This window comes from Triturus cristatus, chromosome 8 (genome assembly GCF_964204655.1).
Source record: "Triturus cristatus chromosome 8, aTriCri1.1, whole genome shotgun sequence".
Taxonomy (NCBI): Eukaryota; Metazoa; Chordata; class Amphibia; order Caudata; family Salamandridae; genus Triturus; species Triturus cristatus.
The window spans coordinates 1,463,947,788-1,463,971,924 of NC_140591.1; the positions used below are offsets into that span (position 1 = coordinate 1,463,947,788).

Sequence of the window (24,137 nt, forward strand, 5' to 3'; positions counted from 1 at the left end):
AACACATGTTTCTTGTGTACACGGGATATTCAGACACACCACTGGGCCTTTCTTTCAATATTACACAGTAATTACAGAGCTGAGCAAAGCGAGGCTCGGGGAGCGACAATTATGTTTTCTGTGATTGGCAGAGAGAGAGGAATGTGTCCATTGGGCCACCACCAAGCACTAATCCCCTGACCCACGCTCAAGTCAGGATTCCATTGGCTCCTTCCCCCCAGCCCCTCACGTCTGACAGGCCTGATTTGTAAAGCCATTGTATTTTGAGAGTTATTTTCCATTGAAGAAGCATCACTCAGAAAATATGAAATAATCATATGGTTCTTGTATGAGAAGTGGAATCCAATTTAGGGCGACCAAAAGTGGAATGAATAACCCTGAAAATTAACCCTGTATATGAGATGACCAGGGCACACGCTTCACTGTACAAGAATGTCTGGCAAGGCACATTCTTTGTCTTAGCCTGGGCATTCCAGATGTGTGGGAGACCATTTGGGTTGATGCACAGTATACAAACATGTCTTTAGGTCTAGATTAATGGACTGGTCGTGGAGATGCTACAGGCCTGCTCCACTAGATATCTCTGAGTATGTAGCAATGTATTGTATTAATTAAATGAACATGGGCATTTCTGCAAGAAATGGTCAAAAAACCAAGGCACATGGATAAGGTCAAGATCTGTCTGTTGCGGGTATGTTTAGATGGTAATTGACACATTGGCATGTGTAATTACCATGTGTGAAAAGATCAGAGTTCAAAACAAAATTGCACCAGGACTCAGTGGGATTTGCAGTCGATTTACAGATGTGCATAATTTAATGGTGAATAATATACACAAACACTAATGGTTAGTTCTAGAAGTGAGTCCCACTGCATATGTCCCACTAGGTTAAAGGATTGGGTTCTGGACATGATGCATGGTGGTTATAAAAAGATTACGTTGGCTGAGTGTAGATAATGTACAACGATTATTGGGTAGGTGCTGGAGATAGCAATGATAGCGAGGTGGGTAGACAACGTTTAAGACTAAAGTCAGAGGTATGAACAGGCCCCTATACTTAGCAACAAGCTATGCAACATGGAGATAGTAGGGACAGATGGGTAGTTGTCAGGTGAGTCTCACGAAGCTATAGGTGGCACATTTTGTAACTTTCTGCAGTGTGAGCCAACTAGGAGACTGATGCAGGAGTCCATCAGGCAGTGAATGTTTAGTACCTGCATCAGTTGCAGTGGTGGATAGAAATGACTTTAGCTGCATGCTTGAGTTTAAAAATACTCAAATGTTTGCTGCAGAGACAATAGTCTAATGATAACAATAGGGAATAGGATCAGATTGGGTTAGGTGTGTAGTGCAGAGGACTTGGTGAAATAGATTGTTTTAGTTTCAGAGAAGTTCAGCATTAGAGAGTGAAGAGCCTTCAGAGATTGCAGTAAGACAGTCAGTGGGGGATGGTGGCTGTCAAGAACTGGAACTGAGACATGGACTTGGGTATCATTCACCTAAAGGGGATAGAAGAAGCCACATGATGAGATGACATTGTCAAGTCAGGTAGTCTAGAAGGAGAATTGAAGCAGGCTGAGGACTGAATTCTGAAGAACATCAGCGATTAAGGAAGTTGTTGGTGAGTGTTAAAAAGAAGATAAGAAGTCCAAATGGTAGCGATTAATACATTTAGGGCTAATCCAATGATTCCACGGTTGGAAAGAGTACCACAAACAGGGATCTACTGAGTTGAGCAGGGCAGAGTGGCTGATCATGCGAACAGATTAGAGCTGTTTGTATTGACTAAAGGTGAAGAAGTTGGAAATGTGTCAGACCAATTCTATGACACTTTATTTGAAATACTGTAAAAAGTGTAGCATATAGAGGTGCTGAGAATGTCAACGCAACACCAGAGGCCTGATGTACTACAGAGACTGATCAAAGCACAATTTCTCCAATACACTGCAACTGGCCCCTCCCATTGCCATTTGAAGGATGCTCACATCCTCAAGAATATTAATAAGTCAAGAGTAGAACTGTGATTTTTTGTGTGAAGAGTAGCAAATGCTGAAATACAGTATTGAGCAGTAGACCTCCATCTCCCTTTCCACATTAACAATCACAGTCACAATGCCACAGAAATGGCACACTCTGATGCAGCCTCAGAAGGTGCACGCAGTTCACTGTGTGACAACTGTCCGTACCTCCCCATGACTACAACCTGCACAAGAATAGTGTATTCTTGCACGTTTTGAGATTTTACGCATCAAGACCATCTGCCCTTGACTGACTGCAAGTATTCCATGCATTGCAACTGCAAAAATGGTAGAAAGTATTTATAAGTTCTTCTGCAAATTGCAAGCATGGTAGTCCCCTTTCCCGTGTTAGTGAATCCACAATCAGTAGTGACCATTACGGATAGCTAAGCATTTTTGTGAATTGTGTATTTCCATTTGTCCCGCTCATTATGTCTGTGGAGTCCCTCATGAGCTTTGCAGTGAAGAACTTTAGTTGCCCAGAAAGATATTGTAATAAGATACCACTACCTATTTATTAATGCCCTCAGAGTCCTGATTGCCAGGGGTCTATGTGCTAATGTGGGACATACAGAAAAAGTTACCTGTTGCTCTGTGTCTGTGCAGCGTGACAATCCCGGCCTCCTTGGTGGGGGTCAAGAGCTTTGCTCCTCCTCCTTTAGAAGTAGCAACCAATGAAGAGCATGTGGAGTCAAATGCACCAGTGGTTGCTGACTTTCACTAATGTAATTAAGTATACCTTGTCGAATGATGCTACATAATTCAGTGTAAGGGCTCTGATCCCCCCCCAAAAAGCCAAAATTAGTATGATTATATATTTTTTTAGTGGGTGCATTTTTTTAACATTGTCTTCTAATTATAAGCCATGAAATCACAGTTCAGTGACGTTTCCTCGGCCTGCTTCCTCACTCTGCGCATGTTATGTAAGATCTTCAAGTAGCTACCTTTACACATGAGACGCACCATGACACAGGTCCTCATCACCAGCCAACTGGACTATGGCAACGCCCTCTGTGTAGGAATCGCCGCACACCGCCTACAGAGACTTAAGACCATACAAAACGCCGCAGCCAGGCTCATCCTTGGCTTTCCCTGACGAATTCACATCACACTCCACCTCAGCCAACTTCACTGGCTCCTCGTACAGAAGAGATGCCAATTTAAGCTGCTGACGCATGCACACAAGGCTCTACACAACCATGGACCTGCCTACTTTAGCCACCGCCTGAACTTCCACAAATCATCGAGAAGACTACGCTCCATGTCCCTTTCACTTGCCCATACTCTACAGACCTTAAGCAGCCTCCCAATGTAACTCTGGACAATTACCTTACTTCCAGAATTCCGAATGGCCCTCAAGAGCTGGATTTTTTAATAAGCCTGGATACCCTATTGGGTGATTAGCCTTGCTTTATAAAAACGGATTGATTTATTGATAAACTTAGAAAGCAAATGCAAAAATTCTCAAAAATCGACCCATTGTAATAGAAGGCAAAAACATTTTAAAATATTCCCAAGTATTTTCAAAATTATTAGATTGAAATACGTGTTTACCACTCTATCTTTGTGTTGTCAGTTGCAATTCAGACAAGAATTGTTGCTATGTCACTTCTAAGTTATGCTTCCAATTTTACTTTGCATTGTTTAGCCGTTTATTTAAAAAAAATCCTCTGCACAATATATTACATGTGTGTATACCATATATTTCCATTAAAGTATAGAAAAAATTATGATGGATATTTGGTAGTAAGGATGTAGATTTTCTCTACTACGGTAACCTCATGAACTATGAAGGAATACTTTAATACATTATAAATAAACAGGACAATAAATATTACAAATGAGACACATGCTTTTCTTTCCTGATGTCTACCCTATCATAGTATGGCTCTTTCTATGGAAAATGTATACACTTAGTTAGGACATTTAGAGAGAGTTTATGAAGGATCATTTCTCCTCAGTGACCTGTGTGATAAACATAGACCCTCATGTTGAAGAACTGGGGCAGATGTCCACTGCATGCATTTGCAAGGTTGTGCCTTCTGTGTTATTTTTCTTACCTGTTCCATGTATTTCATTCATGGGCATGACTATTGTGAATCCACTGGAGGTGCTTCCTATGTAACATAAGGACTATGACAGCAGAGCCAAGCTCTGAGTCAAAGAAGAAGACCCCAAGTGTATTCCCAACCAAAGTGAGCGTGACTACATTTCACGCTTACTAGACTATGAGTCTACTATAAAGTGGTGGCAACAGATAATATTTCAGGCTAAATCCTTAATAATTCACCTAAGCTTCTGGTGGATTATTAATGAGTGTGGTATTTCTTCTCTTGTGTTGCACCCTCTTCAGCTGTGACTCCACAGTTACACAAAAGCTGTAACGGTGATGTTTGCATGACATGTCTGACTGCAGACGTTGTGGACTAGGAGGAGGAAGCAGTCATGATATCTAACTTTGCTATGCCCAGATTGCATGCAGATGCTTTAGAGATACAACATTATATGACATAGGCTGTAACTTGTTGTATTTTTCTCTAGGTTTTAAAGGCATCTCTTGAAATGAAATGCAAGTGCCATGGAGTTTCTGGGTCCTGTTCAATCAAAACCTGCTGGAAGGGCCTTCAAGATCTGCGAGACATTGCCCAGGACCTTAAAATTCGGTATCTGTCAGCCACAAAGGTGGTCCACCGGCCGATGGGCACTCGGAAGCAACTGGTGCCAAAGGACATTGATATAAGGCCAGTGAAAGAGACTGAGCTCGTGTACCTGCAGAGCTCGCCTGACTTCTGCATGAAGAATGAAAAACTGGGCTCACACGGGACACAAGACAGGTAACTGAACATCATCTGGTTTATGGGGCTGATTGAGAATGTGCATTTGCCCTTAGTAGATGCTGAATTATAATTTTTTTTTAATGAAACTAAAGATTTTGAATATTGCTATTGCACTTTTCCTTCTCTTTTTCATCTTCTTGTTGTCTTTTCTCTTTTTTCTCTTTTTCTTCTTTTTCTTTTACTTCTTCTTTTTCCTTCTTCGTTTTCTTCTTCTTCTACTTCTTCTTCTTCTTCTTCTCTTTGTCCTTTTTCTCCTTCCCCTCCGTTTTCATCCTTTTAGCATACTCTCCATCCAGATGAAATGAAACCAACCTTGGTAAACACACTTTTACAAAAAATAACCTAAACTCAATGTTAGCTTGTAAATGAATCCCTTCGGGCTGGACAGGAATCATTTTGAACACACAAACTGTGCCTAGTTGCCCAAACAAAAGTTTTCACTTAAAGTGTAGTTAAACATTTTATTATGTATATACTACTTTGACCGGTGCTGCCCATTGATGAACACAAATGCATCTATTGTAAATCCATTTACTCACTAATGTGTTGTTAAAATGAATATACAATATTATATATATATGGACTGAAAAATAGAGTAAGGAATATATATATATATATATATGTGTGTGTGTATATATGTATATGTATATATAGATATATATATATATATATATATATATATATATATTCACTTAAAAAACCATAGGTTTCACACATGTTATAGTTAGGTGGATATTTCACTCATAAAAAACCAACTCGCGCGCCCGCAATCCTCTGCTCATGACGTCACATATTACATCACTCATGACATGGTCAGTGGCATCACTCTTGACATCACTGATGACATCATCCTTGTGATAGAGTGGCGGTCGCGCGAGTTATAGTTATCTGAACTAACTATAACGGGGGAATTTCATTGGTTTTTTACGAGTGAAATATCCACCTAACTATAACATGTGTGAAACCTATGGTTTTTTAAGTGAAAATGGTTTTTCACCATGCGCGCACGGTGCGCGCACCCCCGCGATTTAAAAAAAAATGTTTTAATGTTTTTTTCTGCCTTCGGGGTCCTTCAGGGACCCTCTGACAAAGGCTAGGGGGTCAGGAACTCTCTACCCTGCCCCCTTTTCACGTTCGCCACCTTCCTTTTCGACTCTCGCACTGATAACAAACAAAATGGCGGCCGACACTTCCTGATTTCGACCGATTCGAACGTTGACTGACATGTAACCACCAATCAGAATTACGCTCGCGCACTTTAGGGTGCGCGCACGGTGCGCGGCTATAGATATTTATGTGCTTTAACTGCAATTTTCTCAGGAACTACTGAACAGATTGACTCCATATTTGCAAAAGGCACATCCCTGACCTGAGGACTACCTCTCTGCCAAATTTCAAGTAATTCTGTTCAGGGCTGTACCTTCAACTAAAGGTCCTCTGGAAAAATGCATGGGGAAAAGGCATTTAGTAGTAGTAAAGTTAGGACTACTAACTTTACTAATACTAACTAAGACACAATCCTAAACTTACTACTTTTGGTATTCACAGAAGGCATTTAGTAGTATTAAAGTTAGGACTACTAACTTTACTACTACTAACTAAGACACAATCCTAAACTTACTACTTTTGGTATTCACAAAAGGCATTTAGTAGAAGTAAAGTTAGGACTACTAACTTTACCACTACTAAATGCCTTCTGTGAATACTAAAAGTAGTATGTTTAGGATTGTTTCTTAGTAGTAGTAAAGTTAGTAGTCCTAACTTTACTACTACTAAATGCATTCTGTGAATACCAAAAGTAGTAAGTTTAGGATTTTGTCTTAGTTAGTAGTAGTAAAGTTAGTAGTCCTAACTTTACTACTACTAAATGCCTTCTGTGAATACCAAAAGTAGAAAGTTTAGGATTGTGTCTTAGTTAGTAGTAGTACAGTTAGTAGTCCTAACTTTACTACTACTGAATGCCTTCTGTGAATACCAAAAGTAGTAAGTTTAGGATTGTGTCTTAGTTAGTAGTAGTAAAGTTATCAGTCCTAACTTTACTACTACTAAATACCTTCTGTGAATATCAAAAGTAGTACGTTTAGGATTTTGTCTCAGATTAGTACTGTGAATCGGCCCCATAAAGTTTTGCCTTTAACTATTGCAGCATATTTATATAACAATTTATCACCCGGAAAAATTAAGTGATTTGCATAGAATCATAGGATGTTGTGCGGCGCTGCCAAGACTCGAACCAGGATCCCCAGCTCTCGAGTCAGCAGTAATGGCCGCTGCAGTAAATCCTCTCCACTCCTGTGCTATCTGTCCGGGAGCTCTTTCCTTCTCCTGGACGATGATTGATGAAAACAGCTCTTTATTCATTAAACAGGCGTAACCATTGGATTACCAATGCTTGATTCCTTTGTCACTGTTTTCCCATCTATCCTTCCTCCTTCTTTCTCCATTTGCTGTGTTTTTCTCTCTTGCTCTGAGTCAAAGTCTGATGATGAGAAAATAAATACCGGTCTCCAAAAATGAGTGTGGGTGCCCACCAGCTGCAACCACCACCACAAATGAAGCCTGCACATATCCTGCATCTAGCCACTGGACGAACTGTTTGAGAGGGATCCCATGCCAGTTTATGAAACACATAAAAGCATCACAAGTTTATGTTACCAAGTACATGAAGAGGAACGGCGTAAGAATGCTGTTTATCTGTCATGCAGAAGTTGTTTGACGTCTTGCCTGCATGTGGTGCTTGATGGCAGCCAAACCAGAGCGCAAGAGAAAGTGGCAGCTGGCCAGGGATGTGGGCACAGGGAAACCATAGGCTAGGGGAACCCGAGCATGATATGTTTAGTCTCTGGAATGAGAGGAAGGAAGCTCCTTGGCAAAGGCTGTGAACAGGGTCATAGATGGAAAAATTTGCTTCAGGAATCCAGTGAACATGTTGTTAGTTTGTGGGTCCACAGTCCCACTTTCCCTACTCTGACTCCCTAAAATGTATTAAAAGTGTCTCTAACCATTCATTTATGTTACCTACAACTGCAAGGGCATAGTAAAATTGGGCAATTTTAGTGTGTAAGCTAAACAAACACTTGGAAATCTGTTTATGAATTGATCCAATGTTCTTTAAAATTATACGTACAATTCTAATACAAAATGGGTAGGAAACACCATTGATGCACAGAGGAATTGTTAAAATTCAATGCCATGTTTTGGTTTAGGGAACGTCCAGGGTGTGGCGTTAGTAAATTTGAATGGATGATAGGGGATGGTGTAATGCGTGTTTAGGTGAATATGGGATAGTATGCTTGGTAAAGTCTTAGGTAAAAACTGTGTACACTTTTAATGATGACTCCAGTTAAAATAAGTCAATGGTATCCAACACTCTCTATATAAAATGAGCACTGGTGATCAAATTGTAGTATCACATCATGATCAAAGTATTCCAGGATCTATGGAACGCTTTGGTCAACATGCGATCCAGAGAAGACCGTTGAAGACCGGGCGTAGTGGTCAAGTTCCTGACCACGGCGGCTCTGCCTGAAATAAATACAACTTAAATTTAATCTTCAGCGTCAAGTTATTTATCATCACGAAGGAGATGTCTACACAAATGTTAACTTTGGGAAAGTCCTCAGAGGAAAGGAAGTGATGGGGAATGAACATTCTCCACCATCACTGCTTGTGATCTTTTTCGATTGAAAAGGAGGCATGTCCTGTTCCTGAAACCACTGTGAATCCTACCACATGGGCATTTTTAGCCAAAGCCCTTAATACGCTCCAGAGTAGACTGCCAGTAGACACTGACAAGGGCAGTGCTCCAAGTGTCACAGTACTAAATTACTTCTTTGTATGGACACAATGTGAAAGTTTTACTACCAAACAACATTCAGAAAGTTCACCATGGATTGATAACTGACATTGAAGAGCTCGAAAAGGCCAACTTATGCCTTTGATTGGTGTATTCCTGTGCTGAGTGGCAATGGTCTGGAAATTATGAAAGCCCTACCTACTCACTGGACATAGTTGGTCTCAATCTGCAAAGTACAGCACCGTGCAAAATTGGTATTCTCTAATAGATAGATCTATATGCAATATCAAGTGAAGCACATCCTCTTTAATCCATTCTGGATCATGCATACAGAAAAGATCATGTCAAGCAGATGTGCCCCTTTTAGGCCCTGGTGCAAAGAAAATGTTCCATGTCTTGAAACATGTAGGGCGCATCATGATGTGTTTGACAATTTCCCTCAGTTTATTGTGTATTTGTTGGTTGGATTATCGTTAGTGTTGGTCTGTGTGCTTCCTGTTATTAGTACGTAATGTTTAATGTAACTGCTGCTTCTCCTTCTTTATAAGGTTTGTGGTTATCCTTCAATAATGTTCATTGTTCCTAGGGTCTTCCTTTCAAGCGCAACGCCAGTTGTCGCTCTGTGCTTGGAACTTTCTGTGCGGCAGGCCCTTTAAGAGTTAAATTCTGGTGGTAGGGATCAGTGTGACTTTTTAGGTTTGCCTTTGAGACAACTTTAGCTGTCTCATCAGACTATTGTTTTTCCTAAAAAACATAGATTATATGCACTTTGCTCAGCAGATTTCATCCACCGGTCTGTTAAGTTGTCATTCACATTTTGATTCCTACCATCACAGAAAAGGGGCTAGGGCGATGGTTCAGCCCATTTTATCCATTGGCTTCCTCCAACTGAGTGAATGCACAGTCAGTGCAAATTGTTCACACCTACCCAAAAAGGTTCCTTGCTCTTCAATGGCAAAGGTTGTTCAAAGTGTTCTTTTTTTGTACTCTTTTTTTTTTACATTATGTTTAAATACTCACAATTTATTTTTCCTGCACCCCTTTTTAAGAGTTTATATTATAAAGTGTTTAAGTGACATTGTAACATTGCAGTTACCCGCAATGTGAGTGCTTGGTTAGGTGGCAAATTATTGCAGTCATAAGGCATTCACCTTTACGTGATGGCATGTTTAATTTTTACTTTACATTTTTGACAAATGTACGTGCAATAAAGAATAATTAGAAAAAATAACCACAGCACCAGCTTGTCAAAGTCAGATCTACTGGGTTTGCAAATGCTTGTTTATATGTGGACGATGCCATCACTAATCTTTCATACAATTTGGAAGAAAACATAGACACATAGGGCCTTATTATGACTTTGGCGGTCTTGGAGTGGGACCGCCTCCCCGTTCCAAGACTGCCAAAGCCATAAGAAACCGCCCTCCAGATTACGACTTTTTTTGTCTCTTGCGTGCGGTTCTCTGGTGGTACTACTGCGATGCCTACGAAAAAGGCACCGCAATGGAAGCGTCAAAGGCAGTTCCTGCACGGCATCGACTGTCAATTCCATGCCCTGCAGGAACTGCAGGTGCATGCAATAAGGGGGGCACATCATGTGCCCCTCTGCATGTATCTCCAGGCGCAGAGGCAACAGGGGGGCCTGTAGGGCCCCCTTTGTTTCCTCAGCAACACACTTTTCATGGCAGGCACACCGCCATGAAAACTGTGGCGGTGAGGAAACTCCTAATATGCTTGGTGGTACCGTAGCAGCCCCGTTAGCATATAAGGGGCCTGAGACGGATGCAAGACTGCCATGGATCGCAGATCGCGAATCACGGGCAGCAGCCGGGGCCCCATGGCGGTCCAACGACCATACTTCTTATAGGGCGGTCGGACCACTGGTGTGGTAGTTGGCATACCGCCACCGTGGGTTTGGCGGTCCAACGGCCCACCAAACTCATCAGATGGCCCATAGGCAGTAACTCTCCCACCGCATTCCTGTCTCCTATGAAAAGATTAAAACGGCCTCTCAATTCATGATGTGATTTCCTTTTCCTTCTAAAATGAACTTGTCTGTTCTGATTGAGGGTCCTAGCTCTAAGTTTTCACTGATGTTTACATACATAGAGTTTAAACAGGAAAAATGTAGACCTTATATAAGTGTGTCTCAGAGCAATCAGTCATGGCTGACATGCTCTAGTGAAACCCAAGTAGCTGCACATGTGCAAGTACAACAGTGCTAATGTTTTCAGATGATTGGAAAGTTTTCTTGTATGCGACTGCCCAATGCACCAGAAACCTGAAGAACTGAAGGTGTGACATACATGTGGGCATGTACTAGTGGCAGCTTCATTTTCCCACCCGCCCCAAAATGAATGCAGATAAATACAGATAATATGAGAGAGGAAAAAAATATTGAGAGATGCAGATGAAACAGTAAAAAGTGATAACTGCAACAGGACAATCTGAAAGGTGATTGCCCTGGCCAAAGGATGAACCCAGAACCCATAAATGAATATATTTTCTCCTGCTATGTTCTTCTCCAACTTGAATTCCCATCTCTCCATTTTAAAATGCAATTAAACTGTTCTACCCCTTAGGCAAATTACCTATTTCAGTTCGACCATAATCCTTTCAGGAGGAGACACGTGCAGACCTGAATGCTGGCTACCAAATAAAAGTGTTAGCCTAAAAAAACGACTTAAGTTTCATAGCATTACTGTTTTCCTCCTGGCTATTTAGGTTTTTCCCTTAATAATGAAACATCCTAAGCCCTGTGTATGACTATAATGAATTGAGATGTGATTAGGCAGAGAGGTTAATTGTAAACTAAAGCCTTATGCTTGTCACATGGCCTTGTCTGGCCAATCACATACTTCAAATTCCAGCGCCTATGTTTTTCAAAGTGTCTAATCTGACATTTCGTTTTAGGCTGCAGGAGGTAAGGAAAGAAGGGACAAACCATCCATTGTGTAACTTAGAGCAGAACTGAGACATTTTCTGTGATTATTCAGACACACTTTCCATTCCCTGTGGCAATTTTTCTGGGGATTTTCATTCCTGGGCTGCAAGCACGAACACTTGGCATGCCTATGCGTATTTCGGCTGAGGAATGCACCCGGCGTGTTTTAAGCCTCCTTTCTGAAATGTCTACCCTCTATGGAACTCTCAAAACACATGGTTTTGTACTTTCACCGTGCCCTGTGTGTGTTTTCATCTTTAGAAACAAGTCAAAAACAATATCAGACACTTGGCCTAATTTTGGAACTCACCATGTGATGTAGTTGGCCAGTGGAAGAGCTTGTTGACATGATAGATTAACCCTTTCTATAAAGTAGTGCCTTATTTATATAAACTTTGTATTAGAGCCACTCCTTAGTGCTGTTTACTTCAGAATTCTGAGTCCACTGTAGACACCAATTTTTAAAGGTCCCACACCTTTTATTTTTAGGTATTTAACTGTTTTAGAAGTGTGCATGAAGTGTACAGGGCCTCCTTCCTTTACTCACAGGAAAAACAGCGGCGTTATAATTCTACCCTATATCACCTAATCAAATCAAATCAAAATCAGCTTTATTCGGTGCAACACATCTCACCATAAAAGCATGCTATTATAAAAACATTCCTATAATTACATTGGCATTTCTAATTCATTCAAATACAGAAAAAAGAGTTTTAAAATACATTTATAGGATATTTAAAATCCATGGAACAGTCATTAAGCACGCTTAGAGGTCTAAAAGAAATAAAGCATTATGGGCTAATCAGGGGACATTACATTCAATTCAATTACATTCAATTTTGGGAGGTAAAGTGCTGGTGCAAAAAGGTGCATAGTGATCAGGGCCTGCTTTAGATCAGTTGGCGCCCAGTGCGACAATGCTTGTTGGCGCCCCCCAATGACTACCTCCGCCAAGGATTCCCTAACCACCACCCTTTAACAGTGCCCAAGTCTCCATAACCAATCTCTCTCAGATGCATTTATAGCGCCACTCATACCAGTATAGGGTGTCAGAGCGCTTTGCATCACACATACATTAAACAGAGACAATCAATCATACGTGTGTATGAAATGTTACAAAAGCCAGAGGACTACAAGGTGTAGGAGTCACATGCCATCCATACTGGTAGGCAGTGTAATTTAATAGTGCTTAGTCTAGAGAAGCACAAACTCCGTATTTAAAAAGGAACACCATAGTTGAGGGTTCCCTTTAATAATAAGAATAGATTTCTGCCCAAATTAATCCTTTTTACAACATTAATCTGTGCTCAAATTTATACTTTGCAGCGTGAATGCAGTTCATTGAAAAAAGTTACTAGTTCAGTACAGTAACAAAGTGCATAGAATGTAAATAGGTCAGTGGGTTGCCGCTTTTAAAAGAGACATCATTTTGTTACTTGCAAAATATAAATTGAAATACAAGATTAGGATTTTAATTTATAAATTGAAAGTAACGAAGGGATGTCTCTTTTAAAAGCAGTAACCCCCTGACCTATATACATTCTATGCACTGTGTAATCTGCTCGGTATTAGTTTTCTGAAACAGGCGCATTAACCCTCTGCGCTACTTATATAGTGAGTCAACCCCAATTAAGCAAAACTCCTTCGCTCTTCAGAAAGAATATAAATCAAAGGATTTATCCTGACATTTTGTGTTGCCTGGAAATTGCTGGAGGGAAGGAAAACGGCAGCAGGTGCTTTAAAATCAGTAATATTCTTGCAAACATGGCGCCCTCCGGAAGACGGCACCCGGTGCGGTGGCACCGGTCGCACCGCACTAGAGCCGGCCCTGATAGTGATACCTAAAGTGCAGAGTGTCACATTTTAACAAAGAGTACATAATTAAAAACAATACTAGGGGTAGCCATCTAGGTTTTCATATATCAGTGCATCCAGATGTGAGTAATCTTTTCTTTTCCTAACTGCAAGTTGTATAAAACGTGTTACATAATTTGTGAGTTTCACATTTCCTAGACTACATACAAAGTTAAAAGCATATTTGTAGTTAAAAAGCATGTTAGATAAAAAGATGGGTTTTAAAACTGATTTCCGGATACCCTTATAAAAACTACAAAAAAGAATAAAGTGCATCGTGGATTGTGTAGATTTTCCGTCACATGGGCAGTTTGGCAGTTTGTGACACCATTTTTCCACTCTGGGGAAAGCAACTAAATAGTGTAGAGTACCCATCCTTAACCTTGTCGGCGGGCTCATGGTTACGCACCTGCGTTCGCTACGAGAGGTACAGACCTGATATGATTTTAGCAGCCTACACAAGCAACCCTGCACTCTTCCTACTCCCTGCTGACGAGCGGCAACTACCGCGAAACACGTGTCCAGGGATGGCTAACGCTACTCTGACTTGCACGCACCACTGAGCATAGGCGTACCCGCCGACGCTGACTACAGGGACCACAATTCTTCGGGGTAACACGCTAGTGGGTGGAGCAGTGTGCGACCAACTTGGTGATACATCTATGGGTACCCCGTCCGCGCCTGCAGCTTTACCATTCGCACTTTTTTTAAAGCTAATTTAATCTCTTCTGGCGATATTGGTAAAGATTTGACGGGATCTACCAATATAAAATGTCCTTTTCTATTCTCACTTATTTTTACACCGTGTGGTTTAGAAATGCCTTCAAAATGGGCAACCCAATCTTCCGGGGGTACCACAGTATCAATGTTTACTGTTGTATTCTCTTTAAAGAAGGGATGGTTAACTGTTTTCCAAAAGAGGACAGAGTCGTTCATCTCTGCAGCCTGGATTAGTTTCTCCCATGCCCCTTCACGAATCTCCCTTTTTCTTTCTTTCGGGGTATTTTTATAGATTTTCCTCAAACTGCAAATCCTTGCTCTATCTCTTGGCATTTGCTTTAAGACCAATTTCAATTCCCCATTCAACTTTGAGCATTCGTGGTTAAACCATCTAGGGTAGGGTCACGAACCTTCTTCTGTTTTTTACTAGTTAAGTCGCTGGCAATTTCAGTTGTAATTTTATTAAAAGCAGTTATAATCGCCAGGCTCGGGCAGAACTATCCAGGCAGGTTTCTAGATCCCTTTGTATTTGTTCTTTAAGGTTTGCCATAAATATAACCGGGTTCACTCCTGACCATTTTATTGACACTCCATTATTCCCCTGCGTAACAATGTCATTTTCCAATCTCTTACCCTGTTCTTTTTTGGTCATATTTAGTCTTAATGTCACTATTAAGGGATGATGGTCACTAAGTAGGCTGATATTAATCAGCTCTTTTTCTACCAATTCGCTGCAGTTTGCTGACTCAATAGGATGGTCTATATTTGAGGATGACCTTCCTCCTACAAATGTTTGTATATTAGTTTCCCCTTCCCCAGTGGTGGGTTCCAGGATCACTAGATCATATTTATGCACCGCATTAATAATGGATTCCCCATACAAGTCGTGGGAAAAATGGGGAATCCTATCTCCTAGATGGTCACAATATCCGCAGGGCTCTCCTGCTTCATAAACGCATTTAACACAATTAAAGTCCCCTGCCCATATTAGTACATAGTCACCACCTACCCCCTCTAGGAAGTGATCGTTATCAAGTAGCCCAATAATTTTACTCTTTGATTTATCAAATACATTATTATAGAAGTTTATTACGATGATGGCCTGCTTTCCTTTTGAGTGCAAAAGCAAGAACTGATAATATTCTGATGAGATAAGCGTTTTCTTTAAAATCAGGGGCGATGTGGTAGCAATTAGTGTAGCTAAACCTCCTTTAGCTCATTCCATCCTGGATGGGCTGGCATTAGAACAGACAATTTGGTAGCCATTTACAAAAAAAGGTTCCGTGCACCAAGTTTCTTGGAGTAGAACTAACGCACACTGATCTAGCTTTCTCAGCCAAACCACATTGTTAATTTTATTTTTGATCCCTGCAACATTCCAAGTCAATCATTTATATTAATTTACTCAGTATGGTTATTGAATCTACACACCAATGGTGGCCAGGCCGAATGGGTTGCCAAGACAATAAGAAGATACATTTTGATAGATATACTAGTGGTGCTAACACTTTGGTGTGTGTTAGGCCGCAACATGGTACAGGTTAGCTCTGATTTAGGTATGTCATGGTAATTTGCATATTTGGATGTTTGAATAACTAAGGGCCTCATTACGATGTCAGTCGGAGTTGCCTCCGACCGACAACGTCACAGTCTCGGGACCAATCAGTCCCGACACCACAATTACAATGCAAACACACATGGTCTGGTCGCATACTCCCATTTCTCTATAGGAGTTTGTGCTACAGCCAAAAACTGGCCGTAGCACAAGCTCCCATCGAGAAATGGGAGGTTCTGTTAATCCTAGCACAGTGTGGCAGGCACTTAAAGGTGCCTGCCACGCAGTGCAGGGATTCACAGGGGGGGCACCATAGTTGCCCCCTCGGCCCCCAACCGGAGGCTGCAGGGAGAAGGGAGCCCTGCAAGGGGCCCCAAAGTTGCTTTCTGACATGCTTTCTATGTCGGAAAGCCCGGCATGGAAAGCCTGTCGGAAACTGACATTGTAATCTCAACGTCAGAAACGCCGTCCTATTGGGTTTACATTCCGGTTCTGACTGGCCGACAGGCTCCTTGAGCCCATTGGAATCCAGCTGGAATGACGGGCCGTTTTCACTTTCTACCTCCTAGATTGTAATTAGGCGGTCGGAAGTGAAACCGTAGATGCCGGTTGGAAAGCCTTTCCGACCGACATCAAAATAGGTCCCTTAGTAGGAGTGGGTTGCAGAGACCTGAGCCTCGGATCTTTTTTCAAATCTGACAGCTTTGCAACTGCGAATTGTCTGATTTTTAAGAAATTAGAGACGAGGGAGGGGTGCTTCACTACAATGTTAATGTTTCCGCTGGCATACAGTGCTAGAATGGCATCACTGGTCAGCCAGTTACCATTGCTTTACAATGGGCCAGGCAAGTCTCGTATCTCGCTGCCACAAGCCCCAGACTGGAACCTCCTCGAGCAGGGAAAGACATGGAAGCAGCTGACCTATGGCTACTTCTGCCGCTCTGAAGAAGGAACCTTAAATGACTGAGGAAATCAGGTATTCAGACAAAATATCGAGAAAAACATATCAAGGACCGGAAATATCGAGTTTGAAATATTGTGATGCACAAATATCATGTGCAAAAATATTGTGGACAAGAATATCGATTTTAAGGTAAGTAATATCGATGGTAAAAATATCTATGTTGTTAATATCGATGTTAAAAACATCTATGTTGTTAAAATCATTTACAAAATGTCGTTGGTAATAATATTATAATATAATAATATAATTATTTTCATGTATTTTAGTGTGTTTTAATTGTATATGTTATACATTGTTAATGTTTTGTAATATAGTTTGTAAATTTTTAGTTGTTTTTAAATTTAATTCAATAATGTATTTATATTTTTAGTGCCATAGTGGGTTGTGGGGTTTATAGGGGTACAGGGTGGGAAATAATTAATTATTAATAATAATCAATTATTAATTAATGTAAAATAGTTAATTGATAATTAATTATGGTAATTGTGTTATTTATGTTTTTAATTACGTAAAGTTTGAGATGCAGGTTGTGGGGTTTGTAGGGGTATGGAGTGGGAAGTAATTTAATTATAATTATTTAATAATTCATTTAATTGATATGTAATTACATAAACTGTGTAATTAATATCATGTTGAATTAATATTTTTGGTGCGGGTTGTGGTTTTTGTAGGGGTTTGAAGGAAATTAATTATAATAATTAATTTGACTTATTAACAATTATTTAATTGATCATTAATTATGCAAATTGTGTAAGTAAAAAAGTTTAAAGTTATATATTGGGTGCGGGTTGTTGTGTTTGTAGGGGTAAAGGGCGGTAAATTAACTAAATATAATTATTTTATTATTAGATAATTACTATGAATTGTTTAATTGATAATTAATTATGTAAAATTTGTAATTATCAACATTTCAAGATATATTTTCAGTGTGTGTTGTTTACTTTGTGGAGGTTTAGGATAGGAAGATATTTTTTTGGGGGGGGAATTATTATTATTATTATTTTTTAATTTTTCAAACACCTTTATTGGAATACTTGCACATCTAGTTACAGAATAAACAACCAGGTTTTTGCAAATAGCAAAGAGAAGAGACAAAAGACCACATCTGTTGCATACATCGTAAGGGCACTTGTACATTAGTGGCACACCACGGAATATAGGAGGGGGTATCATGAGATGAAGCAGAGAAGGGCATGGAGGAGCGCCCAGCACAGGCATGGCGCCAGCAGGAGGAGTCGCAAAGTGTCAACAGTATGCAGGGGGAGGGGAGCATGCTCTACGGGCCAGCACCGGTGGCCGCCGTGGGCGGTGAGCTGGCAGGGAGCGCGGGAGAGGTCGCAGAGGGAGAATCATTCCGGCGGAGGAGGTATGGAACAAGAGGACCCCAGATATCAGGTGGCCGGTCTGTTGCCGGCATCAACTCCCAGAATTCTGACAGGAGCGTCTGACAACGCGCAGCATCCTCTAGCCAAGCGCAAACTTTGGGTGCGGGTCTATGGCCCCAGTGCAGGGCGTGCGAGAACAAGCAGCATAGCGGTGAGCCGATGGGAAGCGTCAGGGCAACGTTTCACAAAGCCTAAGAGGCAAAGCAATGGGTCTAGCGAGATAGACGTAGAGGTGATCTCAGAAATGGTGGTATACACATCGCGCCAATATGCGGACACCTTGAGGCACAGCCAGGCAAGATAAGAAAAGTCTGCCGCAGGGGCCGAGCATCGGAGTCATCTATCACTAGGAGCGAGGCCCATTCTATGCAGCTGAGTGGGGAAGCGGTACAGTCTATGCAAATATTTAAAATGTATGAGGTGCAGGCGGTAGTTGGGAGACAGCCGTTTGGTCTGCTTACAGCAGTACAGCCAGTCCTCCTGAGAAAGATCGATACCTAGATCCTCGCTCCAGGCAGCACGGGCGCGATCAGTAGATATTGGGGAATCCGCTAATGTGGTGGCATAAAGTCTGCAGACCAGTTTGCGGGGAGAGGCGGAAGTGTACGCAAGGTCGAGGGCAGCCATCAAGGGAGGAGGCTGAGGGAAGGTGGAATGCGGGTCGTTAATAGAGCAGTGTATCCATTGGGCCAGACTCAGCTGGGAGTGAGAAAAAGACACCATCAGGGTAGAGGTCAGATAGTGTGGTCAGACCCAGGCCAGTCGCGTGCCTTATCATCCCGGCTGTGTGCAGTGAGGGAAATATCGGGTTGTGTGCAACGGGCATGGCATAAGCAGAGAGCAAGCCGGAGCCAGAATATTTCCGAAGACCGTCCCAGGCCCAGCGCAGGGTCTCCATGGTGTCAATCTCTCCGCGCGATGGTTTTGCAGGGACAAAGATAGCTGTCCGAAGGGGGAAGGGGGCTGCTAGGTCGGCCTCCTCCGCCACGTGAGGTTGAAATGGCGTTGGGTGCAGTCAGAAGTGAAGAAAACTAGCTTGGGTGTTGAGGGCGTATAATTTGAGGTTCGGAGCACCCATCCCGCCATGCGAGAGGGTATCATATGCAATTCTAGGCTGAGGACCAGCCCAGACGAGAGAAATGATGAGGGAGCGGAGTGTGTGGAAAAAATGGGCCGTAAGAGGAATGGGGACATTAAGGAACAAGTATAAGAACTTCGGGAGCACCACCATTTTGGCGATAGCAATGCGCCCCGCCAAGGAGAGGGGTAGACGACGCCAAAGACTCCAGCCAGTCGACCACTCGGCCGAAATTCGTCTTTGAAAATTCGTCCCGATGCCCACACAAACGGGTAGTCAGGAGTGAAGGGGACCGTAGCCTCAGTAAGAGAGAAAAGAATAGATTTGCTCCAGTTGACCTGGATGCCGGATAGGCCTCCAAAACGCACCACCTCACGGACCATGGGGTCGAGATTCTCTTGAGGGTGAAGGACATAAAGCGTGATATCGCCGCGTACATGGAGACAACCAGGGCTTGGGCCGCAAAGCCCAGAGCTCTCTGGGTGTGATACTGCCGGAGCCTAGCGGCAAGGGACTCCATAGCCACAGCGAAAAGCATGGGCGAGAGTGGGAATCCCTGCCTCGTGCCCCTTGAGACAGGGATGGGCTCCGAGATCTGACCATTGATCCGAAGGCGAGCGGTGGAGAGGGAGTAGAGAAGATGGACCTTGCGCAGAAAAACCGGGCTGAAGCCATGGCGGGGGAGAAGGTAAAAAAGGAAGAGCCACTCAAGAGTATCAAATGCCTTAGTGGCATCCAGGAGAGCAGCCACGGCCGGATGAGCGGAGTTTATCTGATTAAGTACAGCAAATATAGTTCGGAGGTTGTGTGACGTGGCACGCCCGGGGATGAAACCGGACTGGTCTGGACGGGCTATCAGTGGCATGAGGGGCAGAATGCGAGATGCCAAAAGAATGGTGAAAATCTTATTATCGGTGTTGATGAGAGATAGGGGGCGATAAGAGTCGAGAAGCTCGGGAGACTTGTCCGGTTTCAAGAGTAGCGTTAGCAGGGCCTCGCGAAGCGTTGGAGGGAAATGGCCTGACTCAAAGGAGTCATTATACATAGGGGCAAGATGCGGGACAAGGAGGGGCGTGAAGGTCTTATAGAAGGATGCTGGCAGACCGTCAGAGCCTGGTGCCTTATCCCCAGACAAACTATTAATGGCTGCCAGAATCTCCTCCTTAGAAAAGGGTTCGTCAAGGTACTCCCGATGGGCATTACCCAGCCAGAGGAGTTCTACAGTGTCGAAATATTGATCGAGGATGTCACGCAGAGGAGCAATCCTAGCGGTGTAAAGCTGAGTATAAAAGGTGGTGATTCTGGATAGCACCTCAGAAGGGGAGGGAGTGCGCTCTGGGCCCCCGTCCTGAAGCACTGTGAGGCAGCATGAGGGCATTGCAAGAGGATGGCTAGAGTCTTACCCGGGTGATCACCTTCGCCATAGCGGCGTACCTTTGCTTCCCTACCTAAAAAGGAGAGTTCTCTATTGGCCTCTTCCTCAAACTCAGGCAGCCTACGACGGAACTGCGCGAGGGTGTCGGGATCAGGGCTGAGAGAGTGCGAAGAGTCGGATAGGAAGATATTTAAGTAATAACAAATGTACAAATAGTTATTTATTGTTTCAAAAATGTGTTATTGATTATGTTATGTGTTAATTGTGTTCTGCTTTTTAATTGTAAGTAACATTATATTTGTTGGTTGTTATAATTGTGAATATATTGTATGGTATTTTAAATATATTTGTTTAATTTTAAATAGTTATTAAATATTGTACTCAATATGTAATTTTGTTCATTTAAAAAAATATTGATGTATTTTAAATTTCAATATTTTTATTTGTTGTTATTTACTGTAGTTGTTGAAGTATTTTATGTGTTTGAAGTGAACTGCTCTCTTTCTACTGTTGCACAGAATGGAGTGGGAATAGTAAAATTCACCCCCCTGCTATACAACGGTTTCTCTGCTGTTGCACAGACTGGAGTGAGAATAGTAAATTTGACCCCTCTGCAATCCAACACTTTCCCTACTGTTGCACCGACTGGAGTGGGAATGTTAAATTGTTACTCCTCCTGAGTCCAACCCTTTCCCTACTGTTGCACTGATTGGAGTGGAAATAGTAAATTTTACCCCTCCTCAGTCCAACACTTTTCCTATTGTTATGTTATGGTAATTAATTTCTAAAGCGCACAAATACCCATGGGTGTCTTGGTGCTGATTGGGCAGTATAGGCAAGAGCAGAGGAGGTCTAAGTGTTAAAAAGCCAAATTTGTAGCTGTTTCCTAAAAATCAGTGAGGTGGGAGCTGCTTTGATATTTATAGGCAGACTGTTCCAGAGTGCAGGGGCTTCAGAGGAAAAGCAGGTGCGCAAAGCCTCCGCCTGACACCGACTCGGAATCGGGACCGACCGATTCCAAATGACCGCACAGTTTACATTCCAACCGCGAACATCGTTATCTTGCAGTCGGAATGGAAACCGACTGAGTCGGTCCGAAAGGCTCCGACACGGTCAAGAGATTCCGACTGTCGGGCAGATGCTTTCCGCCCGACATCGTAATCAGCCCCTTAATGTTTAATATGTTTAACTGTGTTTAAATTAAAAAACATTTTTGTTTATGATATTCGTGTAGAACGATATTTATTGGCAATATGTTTGTTATGTACATTATAAGTATAGGATAACGATATTTATGTGCAAGATAGTTTTGACACGATATTTGTGTCCCACGATGCTTTGTCAGTGAACTTGGAAATCAATTACCTGCAGACCCATCCATGTTGGGTAGGATATCAGGTTGCTAGGATTTGAATTTGGGAAAGTGGAACTTCAGCTCTGGCGAAGTTAGAAAACTTCCCACTTCCTAGCAAAATGTGGAATTACCCAGCACGTCGCCCGCGTCTATTATTTAGAAGCATAAGAGTACAGCATTTGGGTATCTTTCCCTTACACTCAGCGATGCATTTGATTAGTGTATGAGGGAGTTACAGAGTAGGTATAGCATTGATCTCAAACCATAACTTAAGGCAAGCCAAAGTGATTTCATTGACCAATGCATCTAACATAATGAGTCCCCTAATGTTCATCTTGCTAACAACACAGCAGATACCTTACCTGCCCCGCATTCCAACGAACCATTGTGCAGTGTTTCAGCTATGCAAATCACCATTGTGTGAACAATTAACTTACAAAGTGCTTTCTAAAATATACAGTGGCCAAGTTTGAGAGCTTACTCATCTTTCTAGATCGGAATAAAAAAGCTATTTGCACATTCAAAAGTAACTTGCATGTTATGCAAACTGCAGTTATGAGGACAAATTGCCATTAGTTTGGCCCTTGCAAATGGGATTTGCTCGCATGGATAGTCTCAAGTTTGTGGGTGTTCACCACACATTTATCAGAGTTTCCTTAACTAAAAAACATGACTTTACTTCTGACAATGGGAGAACTAAATGTGTTTACACCGTGGGTATGAGTAGAGGAACCACCCCAAAAAAATCCAAGTCTTTGGGATGTTGTTTCTGCATAAAAAAATAAAAAAAAGGCATTTCTTCATGCACAAATGTACATCTGTAACATTTCCATAACTGGAATTATTTTCAATGTGTCAATCATAGATTCCCAAGACTACTGTAAAAATTCCCAATCTGTTGACAGTAAATTTCTGACTTATTTCCTGTATGTTTTGTGAATTATGCCCTCTATCAGCAATCTCCGTCTTAGGTATCTCTGTATATTGTCTATGCTTTCATTTTGCTTAAGTTAAGATGCATCTTTCTGTGAGACATAGTTTTTCTATATTAAACAATGTAATAGCTACTCACAGTTGCTCAGAGATAGACTTTTTTCTGTGATGCTTGGCATAAGAGAGGGGATGTAGGTAGAGGCAAAATTATTAGGCAAGGGTATGTGAGTTTAGGTTTGAAGTAACCTAAGGGTGGCATATAAAAAGAACACTGCAAACCTTGAGGGAAGGTGGGACACACTAAGAGTTCCCGGAAGAAGTACTTAATAAGAGTCGGTGGTTGCAGGTGGGGTCCTTCGGCATTCAATTGTGGGGACAGGAACTTATTTTTCCTCATCAGACTTTGAACTAGAACCAGAGAGAAAGAAAAACACAAAGGAGGAAAGAGGGAAGAGGGAGGAAGAGCAAGACGGAAAAAGGTGACAAAGAAGCAAAGCAGAAATGGAAAAAAAACTGAAAAATTAAGATAAATGTCCAGGGCTTGTCTGATGAAGTGGAAAAGAGGCGTGAGGTGGACTCAAGACTAAGCTTCCTTGGTATTAGGCACCCCCTTGTCAGAAGCAAAATATATTAAGGTATCACTGCAAATCTTGAGTTCGGGCTCATACCGTGAAATTAATAAGTATGGAGATGATGCAACACCTTCTAAGGCAGCACTCACACCCTGAGATCACACATGCTTAGACACAATACAGCTTATGCCCGGAATAGTGTTGGACTTCGTTAGTTAACATGGATTGTGCCCTACACCTATACCCACAAGAAGGACTTTTAAGCTTCTAATTGACAAGATTTAGTGAGGCCAATAGGTCCTGCCTTTGGAACCTTTTGGCCTTGCCAATGGTTTTTAGCCAAGCTGCACAGCATCCCTTGGCTAAAGAATGAAAAAAGCTTTTAACGCGGCTGGCTGCATCATTTTGTAGGCACATTCACAAAGCATGCGTGCACCTACAAACGTGCATGGCCATTTTTCTTTTCTATTTAGTTGCAGATCCGAATTGGATTGGTAACTAAAAAAGAAAAAAATAATTTTTTTAAAGCAGGTATAAAGGGAAACCATAGGGAGTGAAAGAGGCATGAAGGGTGGGTGTGGGGGGAAGCATCATAAGGATGGGGAGCGCAAGAAACACGGAGGGCATGGGTGGGGGCAGAAGCATCATGGAGGGTGTGGATGGGGTAGGCAACACGATGGTGGAACGCAAGCCACATGGAGGGCACAGGTGGAGGGGCGGAAGCAACACGGAAGGTGTGGGTAGAAAAAAA

The 24,137-nt window shown here is 42.1% G+C and overlaps 1 protein-coding gene across 1 annotated transcript in view; it reads left to right on the forward strand.

Annotated features, from left to right (window-relative positions):
* WNT11 (Wnt family member 11) overlaps positions 1-24,137 on the forward strand; it is a 206,582-nt gene that overhangs the window by 110,733 nt on the left and 71,712 nt on the right. The window contains exon 5 of the mRNA XM_085623281.1: positions 4,561-4,853. Within this exon, the coding sequence (XP_085479407.1) occupies positions 4,561-4,853 (293 nt within the window). The remainder of the gene's footprint in view (positions 1-4,560; positions 4,854-24,137) is intronic.